This window comes from Aphelocoma coerulescens, chromosome 3 (assembly GCF_041296385.1).
Source record: "Aphelocoma coerulescens isolate FSJ_1873_10779 chromosome 3, UR_Acoe_1.0, whole genome shotgun sequence".
NCBI lineage: Eukaryota > Metazoa > Chordata > Aves > Passeriformes > Corvidae > Aphelocoma > Aphelocoma coerulescens.
The window spans coordinates 66,309,615-66,335,851 of record NC_091016.1 but is presented as its reverse complement, the minus strand read 5'-3'; the positions used below and the strand labels follow the sequence as shown (position 1 = coordinate 66,335,851).

Genomic DNA, 26,237 nt, shown 5'->3' with positions numbered 1-26,237 from the left:
AAAATCTTCTGAAAATAAAGATTTTTTTGAGGAATATTAGAATGATACAGCAACACAGTGGAAATGATTGTGCATTTGGGTTTGTTTGTTTGTTTCAGTTACTTTTCTGTGATGTCATTTTCTGGGGATGCTGCTTTTGCTTTCTAAAGGAGCTCTAAGCCATGGAAAATAATAGATATTTTGCAGCTTTTTCCTTTTTTTTCCGTTTTTAAAAATGAACACAAAAGTATGTGAGATTTTTAAACATAACTCTTCAGTTGCCACCGAAGTACCAGAGAACTGAAGACTAAATAGTACTTGTTTCAAAAGCTTTGAAATAGCATCATGCTTGAAAAGCTCATGAATTGCATGGATGCATGGTGAGATTTAGCATGCAAAAATCTCTGTAAATCCTCTCCCATTATTTAATTATTCTGAAAGAACTTGCTCCCTGTGATGAACATGGCAAGTCAGTCCTTAGAAATAATTCAGTGAATAGAAGGGAGAAGGACATAGTATGTGTTTTCTATGGAAAACTGTTTGTACATTGAAGTGGAAATAAATATGGTGTATAGTAGGGAAAGGAAGGAAGAATTTGTGAAGAATACATTGCTAAGAAGCAGCAATGTCACAGTTGTAGTTAAAAAAAATTAAATTGTTGGAAGGATAACACAATCATATTTCTGTGTTATTTTGTTACTGAGACGTGAGTAGCGTGTTTGATTTATTAAGCCCAACCTTCTGAAACTTGTGATTAAAAGAATCAGAATTTGTGGTATAATCCCCAATTCATACACTCTGCAATGGAAACTTAAAAGCACAGATAGGGTTTGGTTTTGGGTTTTTTTTTGTTTTTTTAATGCTAAAGTGCTCAATTTCACAAGTAATTCTAAACATCTACTTCATTCTAAATAAATCTGTTCAGGGTAGGTTTTTCATAGATACTGTAATTTCAAGATGTGTTTTAGTTTTTAATTACTCACCTATATCAGTTTTTGTCCTTTCTTTACATTGTCATTAAATGTTTCTAATGATAATTAGAAGAATTGTGCAGTTAAGAGAAAACGACATTTGACAAATACAAGCTTGGTTCAGATTTTTTTTTTTAACTGCCTTCTGTTTGTGTCATATGAGCTTTAGAGCAGTAGCTGGTGGCTTGTTGTTTGTTTGTGTTTTTTTTTTTTTCTTTTGTATGTTGTATTTGTAACAAATTTAGGCACAATGGAGGCAAATTCTTGTAAAATACACCTTCAGCCTCATGGCTGCAGCATTTGCTTTTGCTCATGTGAACGTAGTGAGAGAATTGTGTATGTGACCAAAAGCACAATTTGGCCCTAAACACTGAATAAATGAAAACAGCACAAAGTCCTCTGGAGCCTTGCAGCAGCCAGAGGAGTTTGTGAGGTGGGCGCAGGGTGTGTGTGTCACATCCATCTGAGAGATTGAGAATGTTGGGAATTTATGGAAAAAATCCAGCGCCGTGCTGCAAATCCTTAGGGGGAAAAGTCAACCAACTCCAGATGTTGAGATGGTTGACTTCGAGCACATGAAGTGCTGTGGATTTAACTCTTGCAGTCAGAGTGCTTTTTTAAAACTCTTTGGCAGCTACCAGGGGAGAAACACATTTTCACTTTTGAAGAGAGATGAGAGCTGGGAGCAGTTAGGTTGCACTGCCAACAATGTCTGTCAGACTGCAAAAAGAAGAGTTTTATTTATTCATTTTATTTTTAATGGGATGAGACAGGAATTCAGTCATTCTGAAAATACTAATTTTCCAGCATCTGATCAGCATGCTCCTGATAAAATAAATTCTTACCATGGACTAAGTACCTATGAAATTGTGAAATCAAGCACCTTTGAATCCTTTTCTTTCAGAATAAAACAGAACACTTGTGGTTATTAAAACACAGGCAGCACCTTGAGTCAATTAAAAATGTTTGAAAGGTTAGCTGGTGTGTAAGCAGTTAAAATAGACTTTCAGTGTTGGTCCTTAGCCACAGTGGATTTAAACAGCAAAGTGTATCAATTTTATGATATCACCCCTGATCTTTATCTCCTCCTCTAGGTATGTTTTTGTTGTATTCTGTTCCTTGGCTAGTGCATAGCTGGTAAAGTACAGCCCTGCTCGCGAGAGACCTAAGGAAATGTTACTCCTATCAGTATTTTACTATTATTTGTTTTGTTTTGATTTCTGGTAGCTGTTTTGATGAGTCTGTCTGGTGTTTCTTAAAGGTGCTTTCAAAATCAATGAATTAATTCAGAAAGTGCTGGTTGTCTTGCCAGAACACCTGTGGTAGTGACATGCTACAGAACTCTGACCAACAATGCCTTGTGTAAGTAACTTCCAAACCTTTCCAAGTGGAGCTGCTCACAGTTTGCTCTGCATTCAGAATTGCACTGACAATGTTTGGGCACTGCAGTGTCATTAATAAAAACTTCAATATAGAATCCAACTGCTAAATATTGAGTTCTGGGTGTATACGTTGTGAAAAGTACAGCTTGGATATTCGTGGCACTGGAGTCTTGTCACAAAACAGTGGCAGACTCCTGGCAACATGGAGGCAAATTTCCTGAATGGCACCTCTCTCCTTAAATGCTAAGGAAGGGCATCAGAATTTCATTTTTAAAGAATCTTCCAGGGTTTTAAAATGCTAAAGGAGGAGACAAAGTAGAGACTGGGTGCAGCAGCAGCAGGTCACTTAACAGCTGACACTGGAATGTTATCTTTCGGGTGGAATACCTTCTGGACAGGTTAAATCCTTTTGTGAAATTGAAGGGGTAGTGCTTAAGCTAGGTCTGTAAGTGTATCCTCTGTGCACCATGAGGGAGAGATGGAAGTGTGATGGGTTGTAGCATAGCTGCCACTTCAGACTGGTATTAGTAAGTGTCTGTCAGTAGGTCAGTATTTCTGTTAGTTTTTCCTTTTGCACTGTGTTTAGTGAAGTGTTGGAAGGTGAGGTGTCTGCTGGACAGACTCACAAGGAAGACCTAATTACTGTCAGCTTGATGTAACAGTTTTGAAAGCTTATCACTGCATCTAAACTCTCTGTTCTCTATTTTTATGTTTGCATTTGCTATCTTAATGCATACCCATGCCTGCAAATTTTGTAGTAGTCACAGCTTTTTTCACCTGCAAAACATTTTAGAGAGACATAGTCTTTATCCTAGGGTGTTATAAACACATCATTTTATAAACTCAATAAGCAAAAACCCTTTGAATGCTATCTTAAATATTAAGAGATGCATTTATATACTAGTTTTACATCTTATCTCTCTTTGGAAATGGAGTGCCTCATTTATTAATATTCTCTATCATTGCTCTCTTACAGTAATCCCATTTATCTCTAATACCTGAAACTCATCTTAAACACTGAATTTACACTAAACACCACATTTAGGAATAAATAAAAAAATGTCATCTATTTACAATTTTTTTTAAAACTCAGGATTTTTGATAATGAAGGGGCATGCATTCCTAGGGAGTGTTTGCAAGATGAAAGGTGAGCCCATACAAATCTATGTCTCTGGCTGCTCAGCAGTCCCAAGTGCCTTCTGACTTGTCCACTCCCTTCTGCCTTCCTGCACTTCTGCTCCTTCCCACTTATACCCAGCATTCCCCACTTGCTCTCAGCCCCGTATTTCAGTCTGCCTTTAGATAACTCATGTCAGATGGAGATTCTCCTGTGACTAATAAGAGTAAGCACACTGGCATTAATGCAGGGCTGAGACAAACAAAGACTCTATAGACCTTGTTTGCTGCAGAGATGCTAAGAGGCCTGGCTCATGGGCAAATTTTTATTCAATGTTAAATGATCAGTGTTTAGCTTCATAGCTGGTTAAGTCAGAAGAATCATTTATAGTGTAAACAAGCTGAAGAGTATATTAAAGTACCTGTTACTAAATAATTACAAAATATGTGATGTTTTGAAGATAGTCTTTGAATGCCTCTAACTTTGTAAATGCCCATTAAGCCTTAGACAGTTTTCTGTTAAATTACATAATTTTATGGAAATGACAAGGACTTTATTTCCAGACCTAGGAATAAATGAACACAGATACAAAAGGTGGTTCCTTGACTTTATCGTTGCACAGTCTCAACATACAACTAAATAAACAAAATGTAATGTTTGGTTGATAAGAGCTGTTTTGCTTGTGGAGTGTTCTGGTGTTTGCAAGAGACACATTACCAATGGACTAAAAATTCTGGCTTCTTTAGAAAAATGTCTCTTTTGTCTTACCATTCTCCCTCTCAAATGGCTCAGTTCAAACATCTCTGGTCTAAAATGTTCAGGGAGTTAGCATGTTAGCAGAGGTCAGGCTTTTAAATGAATTAGGAGTTAACTATTGAGGCAAATAATATTAAACTGTTAGATAAAGGAAAAAACAAAAAGCTTTGCTTATGTTGACTGAGAAATAACAAGAAGTAGGCTGCTGATAGTGAAACATGATTTGCCCTCTACATAGTAATTAGGAGCCAGTATCCTTGTAGATTTTGTTTTGCTTATTCTGTTGTTAGTTCCAGCCTTACCTAGACCGCATTGTCTGTGTGCTTCTGAAGAAGCAGCCCTTCCTAAAGGGGGAATTAGGCAAGAGGCTGTGAGGGACCTCTGGAGATCAGGTGTTCCAGCAAAGCAGCGCCAGCTGCGGAATCAGAGACAACTTAAAAAAGGTGGTTCAAATAAAAACCAAATCACTTCAGGGAATTTGATGATCACATACTTTTTAAAGCGTTCTCCTCCTGCCTCTGGACATTGAAGTAGCACATAACAGCTTAAAAGAAAGGGACCATGCATTCTTCTAGGGTGTTGCTGTTGCACATTGAATCTTTTAAAATAATTTTATTTTTTAATCTTGGCACTCCGACAAGTTTGGTCAGAGAGAAGAGTACGTTCCTTCATGGCCTTGCACTTAAACCTGTTGCACAAAGTCAAGGGTCAAGAATAATATTAAACTGAAATCCTGGCAGCATCCAAGCCCGAGAGTCGCTTGGTGTCTTGAATATGCCATAGATTTAATTTACATGCCAGTCTGTGAACTTGAGTAGTTTATGGCCAGAGGGAGCAGTAATACTTGTCCCAGCAAGACTGAGAGGGGGGTTGCCAGTGACCTGAAGGAGCTGTCCTCAAAGGAAAGATAATGCAAACTGACATGTGAGCAGTGGAGGATTTTACCTTCTTGCATAGTAACAACCTCATTCATTTTAAGCAACGTGGAATTCCTGTAGATGTTGTGTAACTGTTTTGTAGGGGTTTTCAGAAAAACAGGTAATTTCCTGTGGGCGTTTCCACATCTTACTATTCTTTAGGGACAGAGCTGTAAAATAAGGGTCTTTTTTGGTCATCATTTTAGGTCAACAGGCTTTTTTGTGGGGGCTTTTTTGTTTTGTTTTGTTTATTTGCAGGTTTTTTTGTTCGTTGGGTTTCCTCAGATGTGTCTATCTGCATGGAAATGTTTGTTGAGCTTTGCTTTAGGAATAATTGCATATATTATTCTGTATAGTCTGTGATGGAAATATTTTTTTTTTCTTACTTTGTTTGCCTTAAAGTAAAAAAAAAAAAAATACAAAGCAAACAAACCACACAAAAAGAACTGCAAAATCAGGGAATAGAATAAGAGAATATAAGCTCGAAAGGTGCATTTGCAAATAAATGTTGGGAAGAATTGTACAATGATACAAAGAAGGAAAATAATTATAGTAATGATAGAACAAAAACTAGTTCTTTAAAAGGTACTAGTACCTTTTTTATATTATGTTATTTGTTATATAAAGGTATCATATGACATTAAATTGAAAAAGAAATTAACTGGAGTTTTGTTGTTGTTTAAACAGTTGGACAAACAGAACATTCCAGTGTAACTTTGAAGGAAGACAATGAAACTATGGAGACAATTCCATCTGACTCAAGCACCAAGGACGGTGTAGATGCTGAGAAAGAGGATGCTCATTCAATTAAGCAGTTGCCAGCTTTGGAAGAAGCTGCAGAAGACCAGGTGTCAGAGCCACAGTCTTATGATTTAGGTTTTAAAAAGGTTTTTAGATTTGTTGGGTTCAGGTTCACAGTGAAGAAGGAAAAGACAGGAAAATCGGAACCAGTTCAGCTGCTTACTGTAAAAAAGGAAACACAAGCCCCTGAAGGAGCTGATGATCAAAAAGAAGTTGTCTCAGAAGAAACAGCAGTGCCTGAGGATGTACTCTCTGCAGAAGACAATACCAAAGATACACTGAAAAATGAAAAAACAGAAGATGAATCTCCTAAAATACCAGAAGCAAATGAGATTTGTTCTCAGCCAGCTGCCTTAGCCACTGAAACTGCATCGCCATTAAGAAAACTTTTTACTCAAGGATGGACTGGATTTAGAAAAAAGAAGAGTTTTAGGAAGCCTAAAGAAGATGAACAACAGTCTCCTGTGAAGGAAGAGGAGCAAGAAAAAGAGGGAACAACATTAACAACTGAAACCAGTGAAAAGGAGGAGAAACCTGAGTCTGAGAAGCAAGATGAAGAGAGGACTGTGACAGCAGTGACTACTGAAGCCCAGGAGAAGGAGCAAACTGAAGGTGAAATGCAGGATTCAGGAAAGACTGTGGCAGCCATAGGAGTAGAAGGAAGTGAAAAGGAAGAGGTAGTCAAGCATGATGAGCAGGGACAAAAAGAGGACCTGGCAGCAGTAGCTGTAAAAGAAAGTGCAGAGGGAAAAAAAGATGAAGATGATCAGGAAAGAAAGCTGGTGGAAGTCTCAGAAGATCTTGGTAAAGAGGAAGAAAAAACTGAAGAAGGAGAGAAAGAAAATGAGGTGACAGAGAAACCACTAAAAACAGAGTCAGTGGTACCTCTTGTCACTGACAGTGTGAATGGAGAATTGAAAACATCCTCAGAAGTCCTGCCTATGGGAGAAAAACTGGAGTCTATGGAAAAGTGTGAAATAGATGACAGAACTGAAATAGCCTCTGAAGAGACACTTGAAACAGGATCTCTGGCAATGGAAGTTTCTAGTGAACAGCTTAAAAAATCTGAAGGAAGAGAAGGCAGTAAACCTGCTCTACTTGGGAAAGAGACATTAGATGAAAAAACAGAGGAAGCAGTATTGAAAATGTCACCCACAGCAGAAGATGTTGCACAGGGAGAAGCTCTGGATAGAACCACAGAGAAGAAAGAAAGCAAAGAACATGAAACAAAGTCAACTCTGAGTGCTCCTGAATTGAAGTCCTTTTCTACTTCTGAACATTCAGTTGACGCAGAGGATCATCAACAGTCAGTTAAACCCACTGATGAAGGACTACAGGGAATACCTGGCACAGATACAAGTGATGCTGACAAACCAGATGAAACAACCATGGAAATAACTTCTGAAGAGGCAGCTGAAAAGAGGCCTCCAGAAGGTATCACAAATGAAGCGGAGCTCCTGTCTTCTCAAGAAAAGACTAAATTACAAGGCAGCCCTTTAAAGAAACTCTTTACAGGTACTGGATTGAAGAAACTGTCTGGAAAGAAGCAGAAAGGTAAAAGAGAAGAATCTAAGTCAGGGGAACAGGGTGAACCAATTCAGCACTTATCAGATTCCCCAGACAGCCCAGAGGAACAAAAGGGGGAGAGTTCTGCTTCTTCTCCTGAGGAGATGAATGAAACTCCCTCTTTAGAAAAACCTGCAGATGGAATGCAGGTCACTGAAAATGAAGATGCCACAATTCCAGATGTGGAGCGAAAAAGAGAAACTGTTACACCTTGGGCATCATTTAAAAAGATGGTGACTCCCAAGAAACGTGTCAGAAGGCCTTCTGAAAGCGATAAAGAAGAAGAAATTGATAAGACAAAGAGTGTTGCAGTATCTGCAACTGAAAATGTTGTTGATGAAAATCAGGAAGAAATAAAAGAAAACGGGATTGACCAGAAACCAGAGAAAATTACAGAAGAGCCCAAAAGAAAGGTTGACACCTCTGTGTCCTGGGAAGCTTTTATATGTGTAGGCTCTTCAAAGAAGAGAGCCAGGAAGTCATCATCATCTGATGAAGAAAGCCAAAAAGTAGAAGAGTCTGGACAGAGCAAAGAAACAGCAACAGATGCAGTTCTTACGAGCTCTCAAGAGAGTGATCAAGGACAGGGGAATTCTTCCCCAGAACAAGCTGGAAGCCCATCTGAAAGTGAAGGTATTTCAACATGGGAATCATTTAAAAGGTTAGTTACTCCAAGACGGAGATCTAAAACCAGAATGGAAGAGAAAACTGAAGACTCTGTTGTGGGATCTAGCCTGGAGCATTCAACATCGGATGGTGAGCCTGGAAAAGATGAATCGTGGGTTCCATTTAGAAAACTGATGCCTGGACGCAGAAAGAAAAAGTCAGATGGAAAGCCAGAACCAGCTCATCTTAAACAAGCAAGAGAAGACATGACAGAAACAGCTGAAGAAGATTCTGATATTCCAGCTGTTGTTCCTTTATCTGAATATGAAGCAGCAGAACAGGAGAAAATGGAAGCCCAACGTGCGAAGGATGCTGAAGCGATGAGAGAAGGCACCTCAGAGGAAGAGAGAGCAGAAAAGTTAGAGGAGACCCTAAGAATGGAGCAAGGATCTGGAGGGCTGGTGCATGCAGTTGCTGTTTCTGTTGTGGAAGAGGAAAGGGCAGTGAGCAGCATTGAGGAAAGGTCACCATCGTGGATATCTGCTGCTCTGACAGAGTGCATTGAGCAAGCAAGAGAAGAGGAAGAGAAAGAAACTCTGAAAACGGCTGAACCGGGTGTTACTGTGGAGGATGCAGTGGTAGCTGCTAAGACAGTGCCAGAGACTAGAAAGGATGTAAGTGATGACACCACAGCAAGTGAGCTGGAGCTAACCTCAGAAGCAGTGACTGCACTGGAGACAGCAGAAGCTTCCTGTGCTGAAGAAACAATGGAAGTGTCCCTTGCCGAGGAGACAACTGAGATGGTTTCTGCTGTTTCACAGTTGTTAGAAACCCCAGATACTACAGAGGAAGCTACACCTGTTCAAGAAGTAGAGGCCACTGAACAAAATTTGAAAGACTTGGACAAGCAGACGCAAAAAGTTCTTCATGAAGTTGCTGAAAGAGTAAAATCAGATGTAGCACAGCTGGTTAGTGAAAGAGCTGTGACAGAAACTATAATTACAACAGTACAGGGACCGGAGTCGGAAGTGAAAGGCGATGCTAAAGATGAGAACGTTGTAGGCCAGGAAGCTGTTCTGCTTGAGCAGTCCTTGGAAAAAGAACACAAAGAGGATGGCCCCCAGCCCCAGCAAAGTGCAGGGACCATTCAGGGCCAAAACAGAGTTGAAGAGAGTGTTTTACCTGAAGGTTCAGAGAAAAGTGAAATACCTTCTCCGATGGAAGAAAGCACAGAAGGACGTGAAAATGTAGAGGTGAGAGATGAAAGCCAGTGTCAGGCATATGAAAAAGCAGTTGTAGAAGACCATAAAGAAATAAATGAAGTGCAGAGGACAATAGAGGAACCTTTATCACATGACAAAGAGTTTCACAGCATCAAAGCCATCACTCCCAAGGAAGAGCTGTTTGCAAAGCAGGAGCCTTCAGAACAAGAGAAACTGCCCGTAACAGAATTGACACTGGATGAGACAAGAGATAAATGTGCTCCAGAAGTAAAACCTGCAGTAAGTATTGCATATAACACAAAGGTTGATTTGTCAAAGAAAAAGTCAGCAAGTGTTAGATACTATACCTAGTTTAGAACCAGGTTGTGGGTATATTACTGTCAAGGACCTTCCTTGTGCTGCCTGAGACAGCTGAAGTTCATTTCCAGTGAGAGACACACAGGTATCTAGAAGCAGCAGGCACTGAAGCTTGTGTGCAGGGTGGGGTGGATGCAATGCCTGCAGAAATGGAGTAGGAGATGGTGTGCATGGATCCAGAGATACTGAAACGGTTGCCCTTAGGGCTCCTGCACTTCACAGAGTGACTGAAGGTACTATATGAACACCTGAGATACAGATGTGATCCATGTGACACCATACACAGTGGATGTTGTTTTCAGTTGTAGGCAGAAATACAGGTGAAGCTGAAGTACCTCTGCAAAGGGAGGACATGAAGCAACACCACTACTTCCAGCTCTAAATGCTGCAGTTACTGCAGCTGGCACATTCCTACCTTCTTCCCTACCTCCTCATCTTCCTGGCTTAATCTTTGTTTCATGTGCTGCCAGCTGTCCCTTCCTTGAATTAATTTTAAGGCTGCCCTGTGTTTAATGAGCTACATGTCCTCAGAAGCAACACAGGCTGGGATCTTGGTGAGCCACTAGTCTCTGTGACATCACCTTGTGCTCTTCCTACAACTCTTGCCCTTTTGAGTGTTGTGGTTTTTCACCTAGAACATTGCTGGTCACTCCCTGCTTGTACGCTTTCTCACAGATCTCTTGCAATTCTCCACAGGTTCAGGACAAGACAGAGGATGAAATCTCATCCTTGGGGCTTACAGCTGAAGAGGCTGTGCAGCTTGAAGGAGAGGGCAGAACGCTCACTGTGGGACCAGAGTGCGCAGAAGCAGTTGTCACTGTGGTCCCTGCTAAAGATGAAAAACAAGATGGCATTCCTGACTCAGAAGAGCCAGTTTGTACTAAAGGAGTTCCTAGCAGGACACCTGCCTTGAGAGAGGAAGATGCTGTGCTCAATGGAGTAAAAAGCACGGAAGTCACTGTTCCTGAGGTTCCACTGCAGAGCAAGGGAAAAACCTCTGCCCTTCCTTCAAAAACAGTTGGCTCAGAAGCAGCTGTGGACTCTGTGCCCATCCTAGAGCCACAATGCAGAGACAAAACAACTGAAACCCACTCCAAGAGTGATGAAACCAAAGGTGGCAAAGTGGAAGGAGCTGTGCTCAAATCTGAAACATGGCTGGAGAGCACTTCCACTGTTGCTGAGGCTCCTGTGCAGATTGAAGCAAACGGGACATCTGATTTAGCATCAGCATGCCCAGAGATTGTTGAAAATGGAAGTGCTGTTACTGCTGATACATATCCTAAGAAATGTGAAACACCCAGCAACTTGGCTGGAAAAGAGACTGTGGGAAAACAACAAGAACTTGTAGAAACCTTGAACTGTCAAGGCTTCCAGAAAGAGGATAAGAAAAATGAGCAGTTGATGGAAGGAGCCAAAGAAGTATTTGAAGATGGAAAACGGGAAGCTGTGAGACATGATGAATGTTCAGCTGCTGTCCAGCAAGAGGAAGGCTCTGACTCAGCCTCCCCACAGGCTGAAAGCTCGGGGGCTCTGAAAACACCTGTGGCTCCAGCAGCTGCAGCAGGTGGAGAGCACGTCACGGCAGAAACTGCGACACACGCAGACATGGCAGCCAAAACTGTACAGCCCTTGGCAACCACACCAGAGCAAATGGCTTCTGAAGAGGTCCCAGTTTCTACTCTTGACTGTTCAGGCTATGAGACTGCAGAGCTTGGTAGTGTGGAGGCACCCAAGCCTAGAGTGACTTGTGCTTCCATGAACGGAGTGTCAGAAGAGGGAGAGAGGCCCCAGAGCACTGGGCAAGCTGAACACAATGATATTCCTTCCAGTTGCAGTCTGTCTCCCAGCCATCCAGAATTTCAGAAGCATGTTGTTCAGTCTGTGATTATAGAGTCCCAGAGTACAAAAGTTGTATTGAATGCCATCCAGTCAGCTGTTCACAAACTTGCAGAAACAGAAGAGTCAGCTGCCCTTGAGTCAGAGCAGAGCATTAACTCCATAGGGAAAAGCCCATCAGATACGATCATACCTGAACTTCTGGGAAGTATGCAGGTAGATCAACAGCTTCCAGTAAAAGAGGAAGAGATAAGAAATAAAGAACAGGAGCTCAAGCAACCAGAAATAGTGAAAACTGCTACCTTAACTGAGTCTGCAGAAATTCATGCAGCTGTGGAAAAAACAAAGGACATGCCTTTAACTTCTGAGATGCTGCAAGATGGACAAAGTCAGAATTCTTCAACAGTTGTGACAAGCCCTGAAGACATTTCAGGGGGAAGTTTGAGACTTCAGAAACCAGCACTAGAACAAAGTACTTCAGAAGATTCAACCAAAGACACCCTAGAGATACACACACCAAAATTAAGGGAAAAAGAGGTTGGGTACATTACGGAAATCTCAGACCAACATACAGGACCGCAACCGTGCAGAGAAAGTGAAGAACAACCATATCACCCACCAGTGGAAGATGGGAAAACACAAATGTGGGAGGATGACAGTTGCCAAGAAGGAACATCTTGTGATAGACAAAGTCAGAACTCAGTGGCTCTGACGCCTTGAATGTAAGTAGCATTTTTAGCCAGTAATTCATTTCTTTTTCTAAGGTAGTTCTGAGGATCTCTAAGCTGTTCTCTCTAATGTGTGGTGGTTTGTTTTGTCTTTAATTATTTTGCTGAAGGGCTACCCTCACTTCAGTGGCCTTGGACTGGGCCTATATTTTGGTGTGATATTTCTGGGAGGTAGAAAATGTACTTTCCAGTTTTCCTAGGTAGGAACTCACATGACACATTTAATGTATGGGATTTAATATGCAAACACACTCTCTAACAAAGCTCTTTTTAAAATCCTAAAGGATGTGAGTATTGCCTTCCATGGTAAACCTGGAGTGCCTCACGTACAAAGCTCTTTGCACTTCAGAGGAATTTGAATCAGAAATTATAAGTATAATCTCTCCCTAGGATGTATACTGCACTTTCTTCACTAAGTCATAAGACCTTTATCTCTGAGAACTGCTTGGGAAAAGATATTCTTGAGAAAGTAAGTTGTCATTACTAAATCTTTTTTATTGTCATCTTTCTTTCAGATGTGCTAAGCATCCATGTGGCATTTGGAGAGATGCCAGTCCTAGAGAACAACTGACAATCCTGCCACAGAACCAGGAGCTTTATTCACTACCCTTTATTCTTGGATGTTAACATCTGTTCTTTTGAAGACCTCGCCTTGCCATTTATGTTAAAAAAACAATGCCTTTAATATTGGCTGTGTCCATACCTGTGTTCCATTTGAATGTCATTTGTCTCTGCCCAAAACAATTCATTAAGACTGGAGATGCACCACTGAGTGACTGGGCAGACCACTAGAATTTTTGCCACGGTTATTATTGTCCCCTCATTTAATGTGTGTCCTGTCTGTCCAATCTCCTTGAATCCCTTCACTCGTCCCTGAACTCCCCTTCCTTCTTTCTGCAGTCTCCCTTACCCCTCACATCTTTCTAGCTGCCTTGATCTGACCTGTGAGTGGCTGTAGGTGCTGCTCAGCTTGTGTGTGAGGGGGAAGAGAGGGGCTGACTGATGAGAACACGAGACTTCTGGATATGTCTGTCATACAGCAGGAACTGGATCACGCACAAATCGTTGAGCAAGGTGCTCAAGTTTGCTGCCTTTCAGTCCCATTCAGGTATCTCTGTCCATCTTTCAGTTGTATTTGTGCAGGCCTGATGTAGTCAGAAATTATTTCTACAGTGTAGCTTGAAAGGAGATGGAAAATACCCTTCCTCTGTTGTTCCAGACTTCAGGTCTCAGGACTGGACTGTAATGTATTGAATATTTATATGTATGTCTTAAACCCAGTTCTGATTTTAATGTAGAGCAATGATACTTCTGTACTGTTTAGGCATTCCCTTAAATGAATATTGTAGAGTAGCCTGGAGAGGAAATTGATACTATTGCAGTGGAAATTGGTAACATGTAGTTTCCTATTTATTGTTCCAGGTTTTTCCCCCCTGTAAAATCTCTCATAAAATTTGGCTGTCTTGCTTTGAATATTTATATGTATATCCTAAACCCAGTTCTGATTTTAATGTAGAACGATGATACTTCAATGACCAAAGGAGAGCCCTGACCTGACCCACTGCTCACTTTTACTTGCAGCCCTTCCTGGTTTCTGAGAACCCTCCAGACACCATTTCACTGTCACCTTGTTCTCGTGCCACTGCCTTTGTATCTCGTCCCTCTCATTCAAGCTCTGATCATTTCTGGTCACTGTCCCATCCAACCCGAAGCCTTTCCCTGCTCTACATTGTCTGACATCTTTCCTGCATACACACTTCCTCCTTTTCCAACCCCTGCCTGAACTGTTTTCCCACCACACTATTCTCTGAAATTCTCCCACTCCTGACAATTCTGTCTTTCTGAGACAGGAGTAGGAAAGAGGAAAAGGACTTGGTAATGAGTTCTGCCTTGAATTGCAAAAAGCTGATGAGATCTTTGGGGTACCGAGGTCTTAAAAACCTTCATGAAAGGTGGATTGAACTGACAACACCTAGAATGAGCAGGGTGATAAAGAGATGCTTAGAAGCCCCAAGACTGAGAGTCCTGGGATGTCTGTCCCCAACAGGAATTGATCCTCTCCTTTGTTGTTTACATTAAAATCAAACAAGGGGTACAAGTCAGTACTTTCAGCTCTGATTTCTACAGTGAAGGTTACAGATCGCACGTTGTGAAGCCAATGCCCATCAAGTTGAACAATAGCTCACGCTCATACCTGTATAGTAATTTATTTTAAAATCAACTTTAGTGTACAAATGCTCTTGTTATGGCAGGTGCTGGCCTCTCCTCGGGGCTGCACGTCCAGCAAGCGATGTGACTGATTGCACTGGTGTGATTGCACCATCTGGTGCTGCCCTGTGTGGAAGCATCAAAAGATTTTTCCTTACCTCAGAGCGAATTATATAAATATTTAAAGCCAAACAATGTGGTTTCAAACAATCCAGTCTATCTCTGTCCACCGTTAGCGGCAGCTTTCCCCCATAGCTTTGGGCAATTCCAAAAACCTAGGTTGATTTCCACACGTTTAGGTTGGCTTGCAAGGTAATGATGCTCTTAATAACACCTCACAAGTGCAAACTTGGCTGAATTTGTACAAACTGTATACCTATGTACCTTAAGCCATATTGCAATAACTGCAGCAGGTAAAATAACAAAAGCATGACCTGTGTAATCTGATTCTTACGTTTGTAGCTCCAAAGCTGTTAATAATATGTAAAGTTACTTCTTGTCTGAACCTCATTTAAATAAAGCTAGCTTTACCACAATGTAAATTGTCTGTTGGTAGTAACTGAGCAGGCATGGGCTTTTAACTTGCCTGTTTTCTCCATTAATCCAGGGCCTAGGTAAGCAATGCAACAAACCTAACTATAAAACAAATACAAAAGCTTTTTATAACTGACAGCTAAAGAAACCTGCTGCACCCAAACCCACACTAATGGTGCAAGGGAGCATGTCTCCACAAAAAGATACTACTTTGTTCCAGTGTATTGCTTTGGCCTCTGAAACTCTCCTTTGAGACTGTGACTTCTGGCTTGTGCTTAAAGGCTTGAAGCTTTCTCTAATCCAATGTATTGGGTTACCAAATTTGATTTTGTGTTCTTAAGGTAGATTTTCATTGATAAATAAAGTGCAACTACAAATTTGTTCTAACCTGTGTGTTGTGGTGGGGTTTTTTTTCAGCTTGTTTAGTGTAAATTATTTTCTGATGGTTGCTTCATCTTCAGGGAGTTAGGTTTGCTCCTGAGAATTCATTTGTTGTTGACTGACGTTCAGCTTTTGATGTGAATTGAAGAAGATAATTACAGAATTAAACTATGGTTTGGCTCTAAGTTTCAATAAAATATGCATACTTCAGAAGAAGTTGTAAGGATAAGGTACTCCAGAAGACTGAAATACCTTTATTAAATTCAAGATAGATAACAGTATTCAGTGAGCCAGAATGAAAAATTAGTAAATCATACACCTTGCTGGTGTGACTGAAGTATAGAAACCTCCAACAAAGCAACAACATAAATGTCCACAAAACCATTGTCATAGATTAGTAGAGGAAGGGTCTTAGGCCCATAACTGGTATCTTCTAGGCTCCCCCACTTCTGCTTAGGGAGAGTATACTCATGGCACCAAAAATCAGGGTGTGCTGTATTGATGTTAGCAGACCTTGGACTTCAGACATGAAATTTTTCCAGCTGTTTATGTTCTGTGGCTGAGGATGATGAGCAGTGTTTGTATCTTGAGACAGATTCACACCTGAACTAGTTTTGTAATGATTGGTGCCTTCCCATCTTCAGCTAAAATGCTAAATCCAGTGTCTGCAAATACTTCACTGTAGGGGTTGCAGCAGGTGCAGGGATACTGGAACACTGCAGGCTGCCTGTCCCTTTTCCTGCTTTGGCAAGGGGTCAGGGGGCTCACACTGCAGGGACTGATCTTACTGTCCACCTCCGGCATCTGGAGGTACAGATGGAGCCAGCATCTCCTGCCAGACATTGTGCTCGAGGTGTACACAGCCTCTGGTGGCCCTTTTGTAAGATCTGTGCATTTATACTGGTGCGTGAAATCCCTCAACAGGCACCTAACTAGGGATTGGAGTCCAAGCCTCTTGCATCCCAAGGAGGATTCATCTTGTAGGGCTGTTTTATTGGCAATAGCTCAAGTATCCTGCCTGTTAGCTCAAGCTATGGAAGTGGGTCTGGCTTTCCCATGCAATCCAGAGCATATGGGAGGCAGCTGTGCTCATTGAGGAACCTGCACAGCTTGGATACAGCAAGTGCTTGGGGAGGGGCAGGAGGCTTACCAAAAGCAGAGAGGATTCCTGAGATGTTCATGTCTGGATGCTGAACGCTGGATGTTTGTCATTCACAGCTGCCACATGGGAAGGGAGTAGGCCTGAGGAGGCTGATGGTCTGGCAAGGAAGGATGTGGCTTGGAATGAGGAGCAGTGTGGAGCAGAAGGCCAGTGGACTTGGCAGCATAGGGTTTGAAGTTCTAATTTCATGGAGGGGATGAATGATGTGATAAAGGAGGGTGACAGCTCTGTGAACATTTTGAGATACTCCTAACAAGATGGATACAGCCACCACAGTGCTAACACCCAATACAGGGCTGATGTCTCTAGTTGGGCACCTCATGCAGTCTTTACAAAAGTAAGAATTAGGGACAGGGGTCTAGTAAAGGCGTGTGTCTGTTCTGCTTCAACATCCTCTTAAAAAAATATTACCAACTCCTTAAAATAGGAAGAACAGTTTTATGGAAGCATCTCCTATTCCCCCTTGAAAATGACATCCACTTCCAGAGCTTGAAAAGGCTCCTTTTTTTTTTTTTTTTTTGGTTGGATGGGACCTTAAAGATCATCTGGTTCCACCCCCCCTGCAATGGGCAGCAGAAGGAGTGATGGTGTTATGAAACGAGGGAAGCGGAAGTCTGATATGCCACAGGAGCTGTGCCCTGGTGATGGTCTCTGTGTCAGCTTGACCCTGTCCTCGTCATTCGTTCTACAGGTAGCCTCTGTCCCTCCTACAAAGGCACCAGACTAGGACGGATAACGTGATGCCTTTCCTCTAAGCAGCTAGACAAGAGGGAATTGTGGAAAACTGCAAGGCATTTGCAAGCCAGTTGCTGTCCGGGAAGGCAGACATCCCAGGAAGCCTTCAGGAAGCAGGCTGGGAGCAATCCCTGCCTTCTCCCCAGTGCAGCTGTTCCCCTGGGGGGGTCTTCTGTGTCCCCTCAGCCTTGCAGTACTATGGCCTCCTCTCCCCTGCCTGAGCTATCTTCCTGCTTTGTAAGCAGGTTCCTTGTGAACTTCTAAATGAATTTCTGGGAGATTTTCACTGGACAGTCCCAGGGGCAGCATGACAGTCAGTGGTGCCTATCATTTTCCATAAAAGCAGCTGTATGCAGCAGAAGTCCTGACACACAACTGCCTGTACTAACGTGTCTCCCTTTCACCATTCTGGGGTAGCCATGAGGGTAAGAAAAAGACACAGAGGGGTGATGCTCAGCCAGTATCTAGGATAGTGCATGCCCAGGGCCAAAAATGAGTAAAGTTTTCAAGACTGGCTGACTAATGCAGAGAAGGCTGTGGTGTTACTTACAGCTCCGAGGAAAGTCTGCTTGGTGAAGATGGGGCAAGGAGGAAACATTATTTATTCACAGGAAGCTTTTCTTAGCCCAATTACATTAGGGTTTTTTTATCTCCAAGATGATGTTTTCACTATCATTTCATGAGCATGATTAAGAATTACAAGGGCAAATAGGACCTGTCCATTATTCTGGAGCTGACAGAACTCTTCTAAACTAGAATATTTGCTGAATAATCTTGAAAATAGCATTATTTTCTTTGGCATAAGTCTCCCTACTGGGAAAACGCTTTTATTGGATTTTTGCATAATCTGTCTTGATCCTGCAATTGGATTCCAGCTCCTACATCCCCTCTCCTCCCCACAGCAGAGCCAGTTAATGCCTCGCAGATGCAAGGGGGAAACCTGCACCAGTATGAATGATGTGGCAGAGGCTGGGCATATTGCTAACAGTTCCTCATACAAAAGCATATTTAATTAAAAACCCCAAACAAACAGACAAGCCCCTTGAGCCATTATTGGCACCAGTTAGTAGAAGCAGGCTCATATTTATGGACTCATTAATCATGGCAGTATATTGACTATTGAAATTTCTATTTTGTTTTCTTTCACTCATAGCCAATAGTTGCTCATGAAGAGAACAGATACAATACTTCTTTCTGTAAATATTCCTTGATGTGTCTCAAGGCTCTGGATGTTCCTGTTATTATTTTTCCAATAGAAGAGGCATCACATTTTGTTTTCTCCTTCCTATTGAGAGCTTGGATCACTTGCGTAGCATAAAATCTTACAATCTAAGCAGTAGAGATGATGTTACCTAAAACCCCTCAAAATCCTATTTTGACTAATGTACAGGAGCATAGTGATGCTGAGCTATGAAAAACAACCTACTGTAGTTCTACGTTATACCATAGAAACCAGGAACCTTGGCATATCACTGAAAAAATAGTACTTGAATTTTGAATTGTAAACTATGAAAGGTATTGATTAAATTTCCCCATTGAGTGGCAAAGTAAAATTAGCAGGAGAGTGACAGTGGGTGGCTCTGCCAACAAGCAGGGATGCAGAAGAGCACAGCTGGAGAACTGCAGGAGCAGAGACCAACATGCATCAAGTGATGCAAGACTGCTGCTACTGGAAACAGAATGTTCATTATGACAGACTTGGCATTAGGAAAAAAATCAAGAGAGGCTCCACAATCTGCAAAACCAGAAAAAGATTTAAATGAGTTGAAAAGCAGTGAGTGCTTTTACTGAACGTGAATTTGTGACCTGTTTGCAGGAATGCAGATAGTATGGCCACTGAGGCTTCTCAAGGACAAAGTGCTCTTTAAAGAATATGTTCATACATTTATATGAACATTTGAAGTAAGAGTATCTTCACTTTAAAGATAAGCTCATAGCTTTAAAATAACACTTAGCAGTGAACCAAAGATAGTGTGAAGCTACTTCTCTCCTTTCTGCAAGAGGAAAGGCAAGTAAGAGAGCTTTTAAAAATTTGCTAAAAACCAGAAACATGAGAGTGTATGGTTAACTAATAATGATCTTTGAAGTGTAAAGCTTAATTTTCCCGCTCATTACCTATTTTCTTAAGGGAGACACCAAAACCCTCTACCAGCTCCTACTCTAAATACAGCACACAGACCAAAGTTTAGAAGGTTATGTTTGAATTTTAAATGGGCTAGCCTGAAGTATTAATGATTCATCAGCCTGAAGAGCCTAAAATAGACTGTCAAGAGAGCAGTGCTGAGGTTAGGCTGTTTCAATGTTCCCAGGAAAAATGTACAGCTCTTTCTAATTCTGTTGTGATCTCAAAATGCAACCAAACAATGAGAACAGAGTGACCCTAAAGTGAGAAGGCACTCTGGTTTTTAAGCAAAGAGGAGGAAGGCTAAACAGAGGGAGCAGTACTGCTGATGCTTGGAGAATTAGTATTTTTAGCCCTTCCTAAGGCAGCGCTCTGGGCTGGAGGAGCAGCTGGACATTAGTGTGCTTCGTGTGTGCACACACATGTGGGTGCATACGTGCACCCTCCTCTGGCAGGACATGCTCAGGCTCTGTCCCCTCTCTGGACCTGGGGACAGGGAACTTCAGCAGCTGCACTGAAGCTCAAACAATTGCTTCTCCTTGGCCTCGCACTTCCCTGGCGCAGCTGGAACATGGTGTGCAGGGAAGTGCCGGTGTTTCCGCCGCGCTGAAATTCCTCTGCCACCTGCTTATCAGCTCATGGGTCTCTCCTGGCAGTGCTGCTGCTGTGCTGGGGACACAAAACACCCTCTCGAGCCATATTTTCCCTGGTGTACCTGCCCCTGCCAGCCTGGGCTCTTGGTGCCTTTGAGTGCTCCGCAGCCCGCCGTGCAAAGGGCTCTGCTCTCCGGGACAATTCTGCTGCGGGACAGGGCTGCCCTTCTGCCCTTCCTTCGGCTTTCCAGGGCAGCCGCCGGGTACGGAGGTGCTGCCGGGATGCTCTCCGGGGTGCGCAGGGGCTGCCGAGGGCCCCGGTGCTTGCACTGGTGTGACTGCACCATCTAGTGCTGTCCCTGCACACCGCCGGGAGAGCTCTCGCAAAAAGAAACCAAAAGGAAAAACCAACCCAGGCTGCGCCTTAAATGTGTGTAGAACCGTATCTCCTGCTTCATGTAACACCCCCAAAGATGGAGAAATTGATGTGGCGAAGGCAGTAACTTCTAGCTGTTGTCTTCCCGGTTAGCTGAAATTCCATCCAGCCCTGGCAGCTGTTAAAGAGCAAAAAGCAGGACAGAGCGTTAGCTTGCATTGGTGATGCATGTGCACAAAACAGACGTGTGAAACGATGAGCTGCTTTAGTGGGCTCTGAAGGGAAAATGCAGGTTCAGTTCTAGATTGCTGCTGTATTTGGTGCCATGAGACTGGGAAAGTGCTAGAAGAAGCATTTATATGGCCACGGCCATGACTCCGCAGGGGCAGCCACTGTGTGCCCCAAAGAGCATCCCCTTGGCAGCATCCCCATACCCAGGGGCTGCACTGGAAAGCCAGAGAACGGGACAGAAGGGACTCTGGCAGCCCTGTCCCGCAGCAGGCTGCAGAGCACTCAAAGGCACCAAGTCCCCAGGCTGGCAGGGGCAGATACACCCAGTATATACCACAAATGGCAAAAACCAGAGGAGAACCTCAACTAAAATAAATGTAATGGAAAAGAAGAAGAGCCAGCCTGTCTCTGTGTGAAAAGGAGAAAGCAAAATGGGTTTTGCTTTGTGGAAAGAGGTTGTGGAAAATGTACTTAGACAAAGAGCAAACTCCAAGTCAGCTAAACGTACAGACAACACCAGTTTTACATCAATTAGCTGAGCTGCTCTCTTCATAATAATCTTCTGGGATCCATACCCAGGGAAGGTGGTGACACAGTACAAAAAAAAGTAATGACCAAGGCAGAGGGTTTTAGGGATGTGGTCTCTTAGGCACCCACACGGCAAGAAGCAAATAACAGCAGATTATGGAGGCCCGACAGCTGCTGCCAAACCACTCATTGCATCTGTTCCCAGTATGGCTGATACAGTCAGTCCTTGTAATGATGGATGGCAACTATCGACGTGAAAGAAATGTTTTTCATTACCCCAGCACCGGAGGCAGATCAGATGAGGTTTGCTTTCATCTGGCAGGGACTTCACTATACATTTACTTTATTCCAAAGTTTAAACTGTAGTCCTAGAATACGTGTAGCTCATGCGACATTGCCTGAAGAGCTGGAAATGTTAAAATTTCCACAAGAGGTCACTGTGAGGCAGTGCATCAGTGATGGAGGAGGCGGCTGCTTCACAAAACCCGTACAGACTATGGACACTCGTGACAACACAGCCACAGTCAGCTGGGGTAGAAATACCAGCAGAACAGGAAGAAGAGCCCAGTCATGAATTCATCTTTTGGGGAGTCAGACAGACAGGTGGGAGAAAAACAGGTGCTACAAGAAATCCAAAGATTATCACTGCCCCAGAATAAGAAATTAATTATGTGCCGCGCTAGAGACTTTAGGATCTTGGAGGGGACATATTCCAGGATTAAGAATAATAACCTGACTACTCCATAATTTACTAAAGAAAAGTGCAATCTGGAAATGAACCCACAACATAAGAAGCCCCCTAGATTTATTAAAGAAAACCATGAATGTGTTTCAGTCACTGGAACTCATCTGCCCTATGTGGCCCCTCTCACTACACATCCACATGAGAGAGAAGGGATATTGCTGGGGATTAGAGCAAGACCTGGACCCATGCAACATCAAGTCACTTTGGGTTCCAAATAGAATGTAAGAATGCAGTCATATGTAACAATAAGATTGCTATAAAATAATGACAAAAAGAAAAATTACTTTGAATAGGAAACCAGAGACTATGACTTTAGAGGAAGGTCATGAAGCTGGGCAGTGGGGTCATCATGAAGGCAAATGCACTTCCCCTCTAATAAAGCTTTTTGAAAAGCGAAGAGCATGAGTGTTTATCTCCTCACTCCGAAAGCCTTTTACACGTCAGTGAAATCTGCGTCAGGAAAGATGGTAGGTGTAGCCTCTCCTGAGATCATTTTATGCATTTGCTTAACTGAGACCTTTTTTTCCTCCATCTCTAAGAACTGCTTGGGAAAATAAGATAATCCCTAGAGAGTATATTGTCGTTAATAGAACTTCATAATTCTCTTCTTTCTGTCAAATACGCTGAGCATTCATGTGCCATTGGGACAGATGCTGGTCTTAGAGACCAAGTGGCAAGGCTGTGGCAGAGTCAGGAGCTTTATCCATGAGGCTTGATTCAGGGGTGCTGAGAGTTACCCTTTGAAGACCTTACCTTTTTGTCACGGTCATAAAAAGCAATGCCTTTAATCCTCAGTATAGCTACACGTGTGCTCCATGCCAGGGTTTGCACAACAGAGACAGGATCATGGAAGATAACTCACTCTCCTCATGGAAGGCAGCAAGGATTCCTCTGCCTCCTACTCCCTTTTCCTATTGTGAGACAGGGACAGAAACAGGGGCATGTACTGCACATGCTCTCAAGTGAAGGGAAAACTGAAGCTGAAATTAGGGAAGACTGAGAGAGAAGGGGAGAAAATCACATTCTGCTTAGAGGCTGCAGTGCTTGAAATACTTGTTTGGTGTCATTCCAGCTGAACAGGCGGTGTCCTGTGCCTGCACTCTCCACCAGTTGTTACACTGACATTCTACAGCCTCCCTCTTCTTTCACCAGCTCTCTTGCAGCCCCATTCTGGTGAGAGGTTACCACTCTGTTTCTCTCCCAATCCTAACCCTTATCCTTGTCCTGGTTCTGGTTGGGATAGAGTTAATTGGCTTCCTAGCAGCTGGTACAGAGCCACGTGTTCGTACTCAGCATAAGGATAATGTCCATGACACACTGATGGTGTAGTTGTTGCTGAGCAGTGCTTTCCCCAAGTCAAGGACATTTCAGTTTTCCTCGCTCTGTGGGTGAGGAGGAGCATGAGAAGCAGGGGGGGAACACGGCCAGGATGTGAACTGGTCTGAGAGCACTGGGGTTGTGGCCTTCTTGACAGGTCCAGCATGGCTGCTGCAGCATGTGACTTTGCCACCAAAGGCCCTGTCAGAGGCAGTGCCATTCCTGGACCTAACCATTCCTTCAGCAGGTGCTTGATTTCCCTGGGGTCCCCTTTGGGTTTCTTACAGCTGGAGCAACTCATCTGTGTAATCTTAACACATTTCTTGCTGCAGGATGATACCAAGAAATGCCCCTTCTTGGTCCCATCAGACACTGAAGAAGAATTTTGCCACTCCGCTGGTAGGTTTTAAACATGGACTGAGGAACTGCCCTTGTCTATAGCACTTTGTAAGCTGGCACTTCTGCAAAACTGCCTGCTTCACTTCAGGCAGAGCAGTTCAGCTCTGTCCAGGAGACCTCTTGAAGCCTGGAGTGTTACTACTTTGCAAACCCTGGTTATGCTCAGTGGCAGAGACATCAGTGCTAAGTGCCACTGTCATTGTATCTCTATTTCCCAGCTCTCAGAGCCATGTTTAATCACGTTCCTTGACAGCAATAGGAAATAGATGTGCTCATTTCTCATGTAAGAGTCACCATGGAGGTGTGGCACTGCAAGAAAGTACCGCTACTGGCAGCTACATGACAGAGCAAATAAATCCTCTTGGCAGCAGCAGCTGCACTTTTTTCCTCTCACCATGCCAAACCTCAGCTCCTGTAAGCACTCTGGAGGAGCCCACCAGCACGGCCAGTTGTAGAGGGAACCATCACCTCACACTTCCTTGCAGTAGTGTCAGAAGCAGGGAAATGTTTTCTATGACATTGCAGCACTAGATGACTTTCTCATGGGTCCACCAAGGATACAGGAATTGATGACATTTAATTTCTGTACGTCAGCTTCTTCTTAGAGCACGAAACCACCTATCTATGATGGGGGGAAGGGTGGAAAAAGCATCAATACAATAATGATTTCCAAATTCCTAGTATGCTCTTCTCTTTAAGACACAGATACAAATCCCATGCTAAGAGATTTCTGACCCTCAAGCTAAGGAGCACTGAAGGTGGTGCTCCCATTCCCTGAGGTGAGTGTACTGCATTTGGTAGCACCTTCTCTTGCTGGAAGGGGCAAGGGGAAAGCACCAGCCCTGAGAGGAGAACTCATCAGAGTGCTGCTAGCCCTGTGCTGGCAGAGCAGAAGCCACGTGTTCTCAATTCCATCTGTGACAGGCATTGAAAGGCAGAAGCTCCTGCTTCCACTCTTGCTCTAAGTAAGGGGCACGGTCTGACAGCATAGATTCATAGAACTGTGCAGGTTGCAAGTGCTGTCTTTGCAAGCTGCTCAAGTGTCATACCCACCGTGCAAAGTTATCACAGAAACCACTGCAATCAAAATCCTCTGTAAATGTAAAATATCTCAGTGTTATTTCTGTGCCTTACACCTTTCCACTCTTCTAAGAGGAAACAGTTAATATAACGTAAAAAATACCAAAGCAAAACAAAAAAACCCAAACCCCACCCCAAAACAGGAAAGGTGGTGTTCTTACAGGCATGATCACAGCTTCACAGTTTAGGTGGCTGCTTCCTGAGTAACTGCTCAGTTCTTTCAGACTCTCCCATTTAGTTTGAGCTGCTGTTTCACCACATGTTAGCTTTCTAATCTGTCTGGCACAGCTCTGCACACAGATGAAAGCTGATCTATTTTTCAGCTGATTCCTTCTGCTGATGTTTGCTTTTGTTTCACTTGCAGCAGATAGAACTCTGGTAACATTGTGGCCCTTTGCTCTGAGACATTTCCTATGGGACAGGAGAGTGATGCACAGCAACACTTACAGCCTTCAAGTCATGCCTGTAGTATGGGGGGTTTTTATAATGAATATCATACTGCAGTTTTATTAAAAATGACATGAAAAATTTGAACTTTAATAAACTCAGTGAAGAAGGATGAAGTTTCCACAAAGGTTCTTTTTCAGTTCTTGCACACAAATCAGGACTTGTTCTGGGTCCCCTTCTGTTATCAGCATTGCAAAGGTGCCTCAAAATGAGATTAAAAAAAATTTAATTCTGAGTAAGAATGCAATCATATAAAAGAATAGTATTATTACTATTGAACAATCATGACTCTATATTCTGTGTCTATGTCTGTGGAGAACTGTGAGCCAGCAGCTGGAGTGGTTCTGGTTTGCCGATGGGGCATCACCTTCCTTTCCTCATCAGCTGCCAATCACATGCTTTGAGTGACTATTTCCCTTCACATCTTTCAAGCACTGCTGTGGGGGTGGAAGGACCTGACCCTCCCCATTTTCCAGACTTTACCCTCTTATAGGATGCTCAGGAAAGACCTGCTCCTGCTGGGATGGGAAGCCCATGCTGGCAGTTTAACACCCGGCCTGTGCTGGTGGAAGTGCTGTGGCTGCAGGAAGAGCGGCAGCTGTGCTGCTGCCGAGGCCAGAAAATCAGGGCTGCTGCGCCTGCAGCCTTGCAGAAGTGACTGCCTGGCAGCTTCCGACGAGCCTGAAAGTCTTCAGAGTGAGCTGCAACAAGCCACAGCAAAGGTGTAGTCCAGGCTTCTGCTCTGGGAGGCAGGAATACAACAGCTAACCCCAAAAGCCTTTGGCAGCAGATCCAGCAGAAGCCAGGCTGTTGAGGCTCCTTGCTTCCTAGGGTGATGGAGGGGACACCTGCAGCATGATGCAGATGAAGGATAAGCACCCTCACCCTCAGCCAGGCAACTCTCTTGCTCATAAGCATGTAGTTTAGTCAGTTTCTGAGTTAATGAACATGTGAATTGTTGAAGCAACACATTAGAAAATTGAAAGATGAGACCAGTCTATCAAAAGCGGATTGAACCCTGGTTTGATTTTTACCTAATAAGCTCATGAAATAAAGCTTGATTGACAGAATACATTGTTCTGTGAATTTGAGAGACCCAAATAAACAATGGCAATACATAAAATAATTCACTGCTGAAAC

The 26,237-nt window shown here is 43.0% G+C and overlaps 1 protein-coding gene across 3 annotated transcripts in view; it reads left to right on the top strand.

Annotated features, from left to right (window-relative positions):
- The window catches only part of AKAP12 (A-kinase anchoring protein 12), a 30,465-nt gene extending 15,093 nt beyond the window's left edge, over window positions 1–15,372 (top strand). For all 3 annotated transcript variants that reach the window (XM_069010662.1, XM_069010664.1, XM_069010663.1), the window contains 3 exons: window positions 5,810–9,597; window positions 10,372–12,233; window positions 12,755–15,372. In XM_069010662.1, the coding sequence (XP_068866763.1) occupies window positions 5,810–9,597; window positions 10,372–12,231 (5,648 nt within the window). In that variant the 3' untranslated portion in view covers window positions 12,232–12,233; window positions 12,755–15,372. The remainder of the gene's footprint in view (window positions 1–5,809; window positions 9,598–10,371; window positions 12,234–12,754) is intronic.
- Window positions 15,373–26,237: the final 10,865 nt, after the last annotated feature.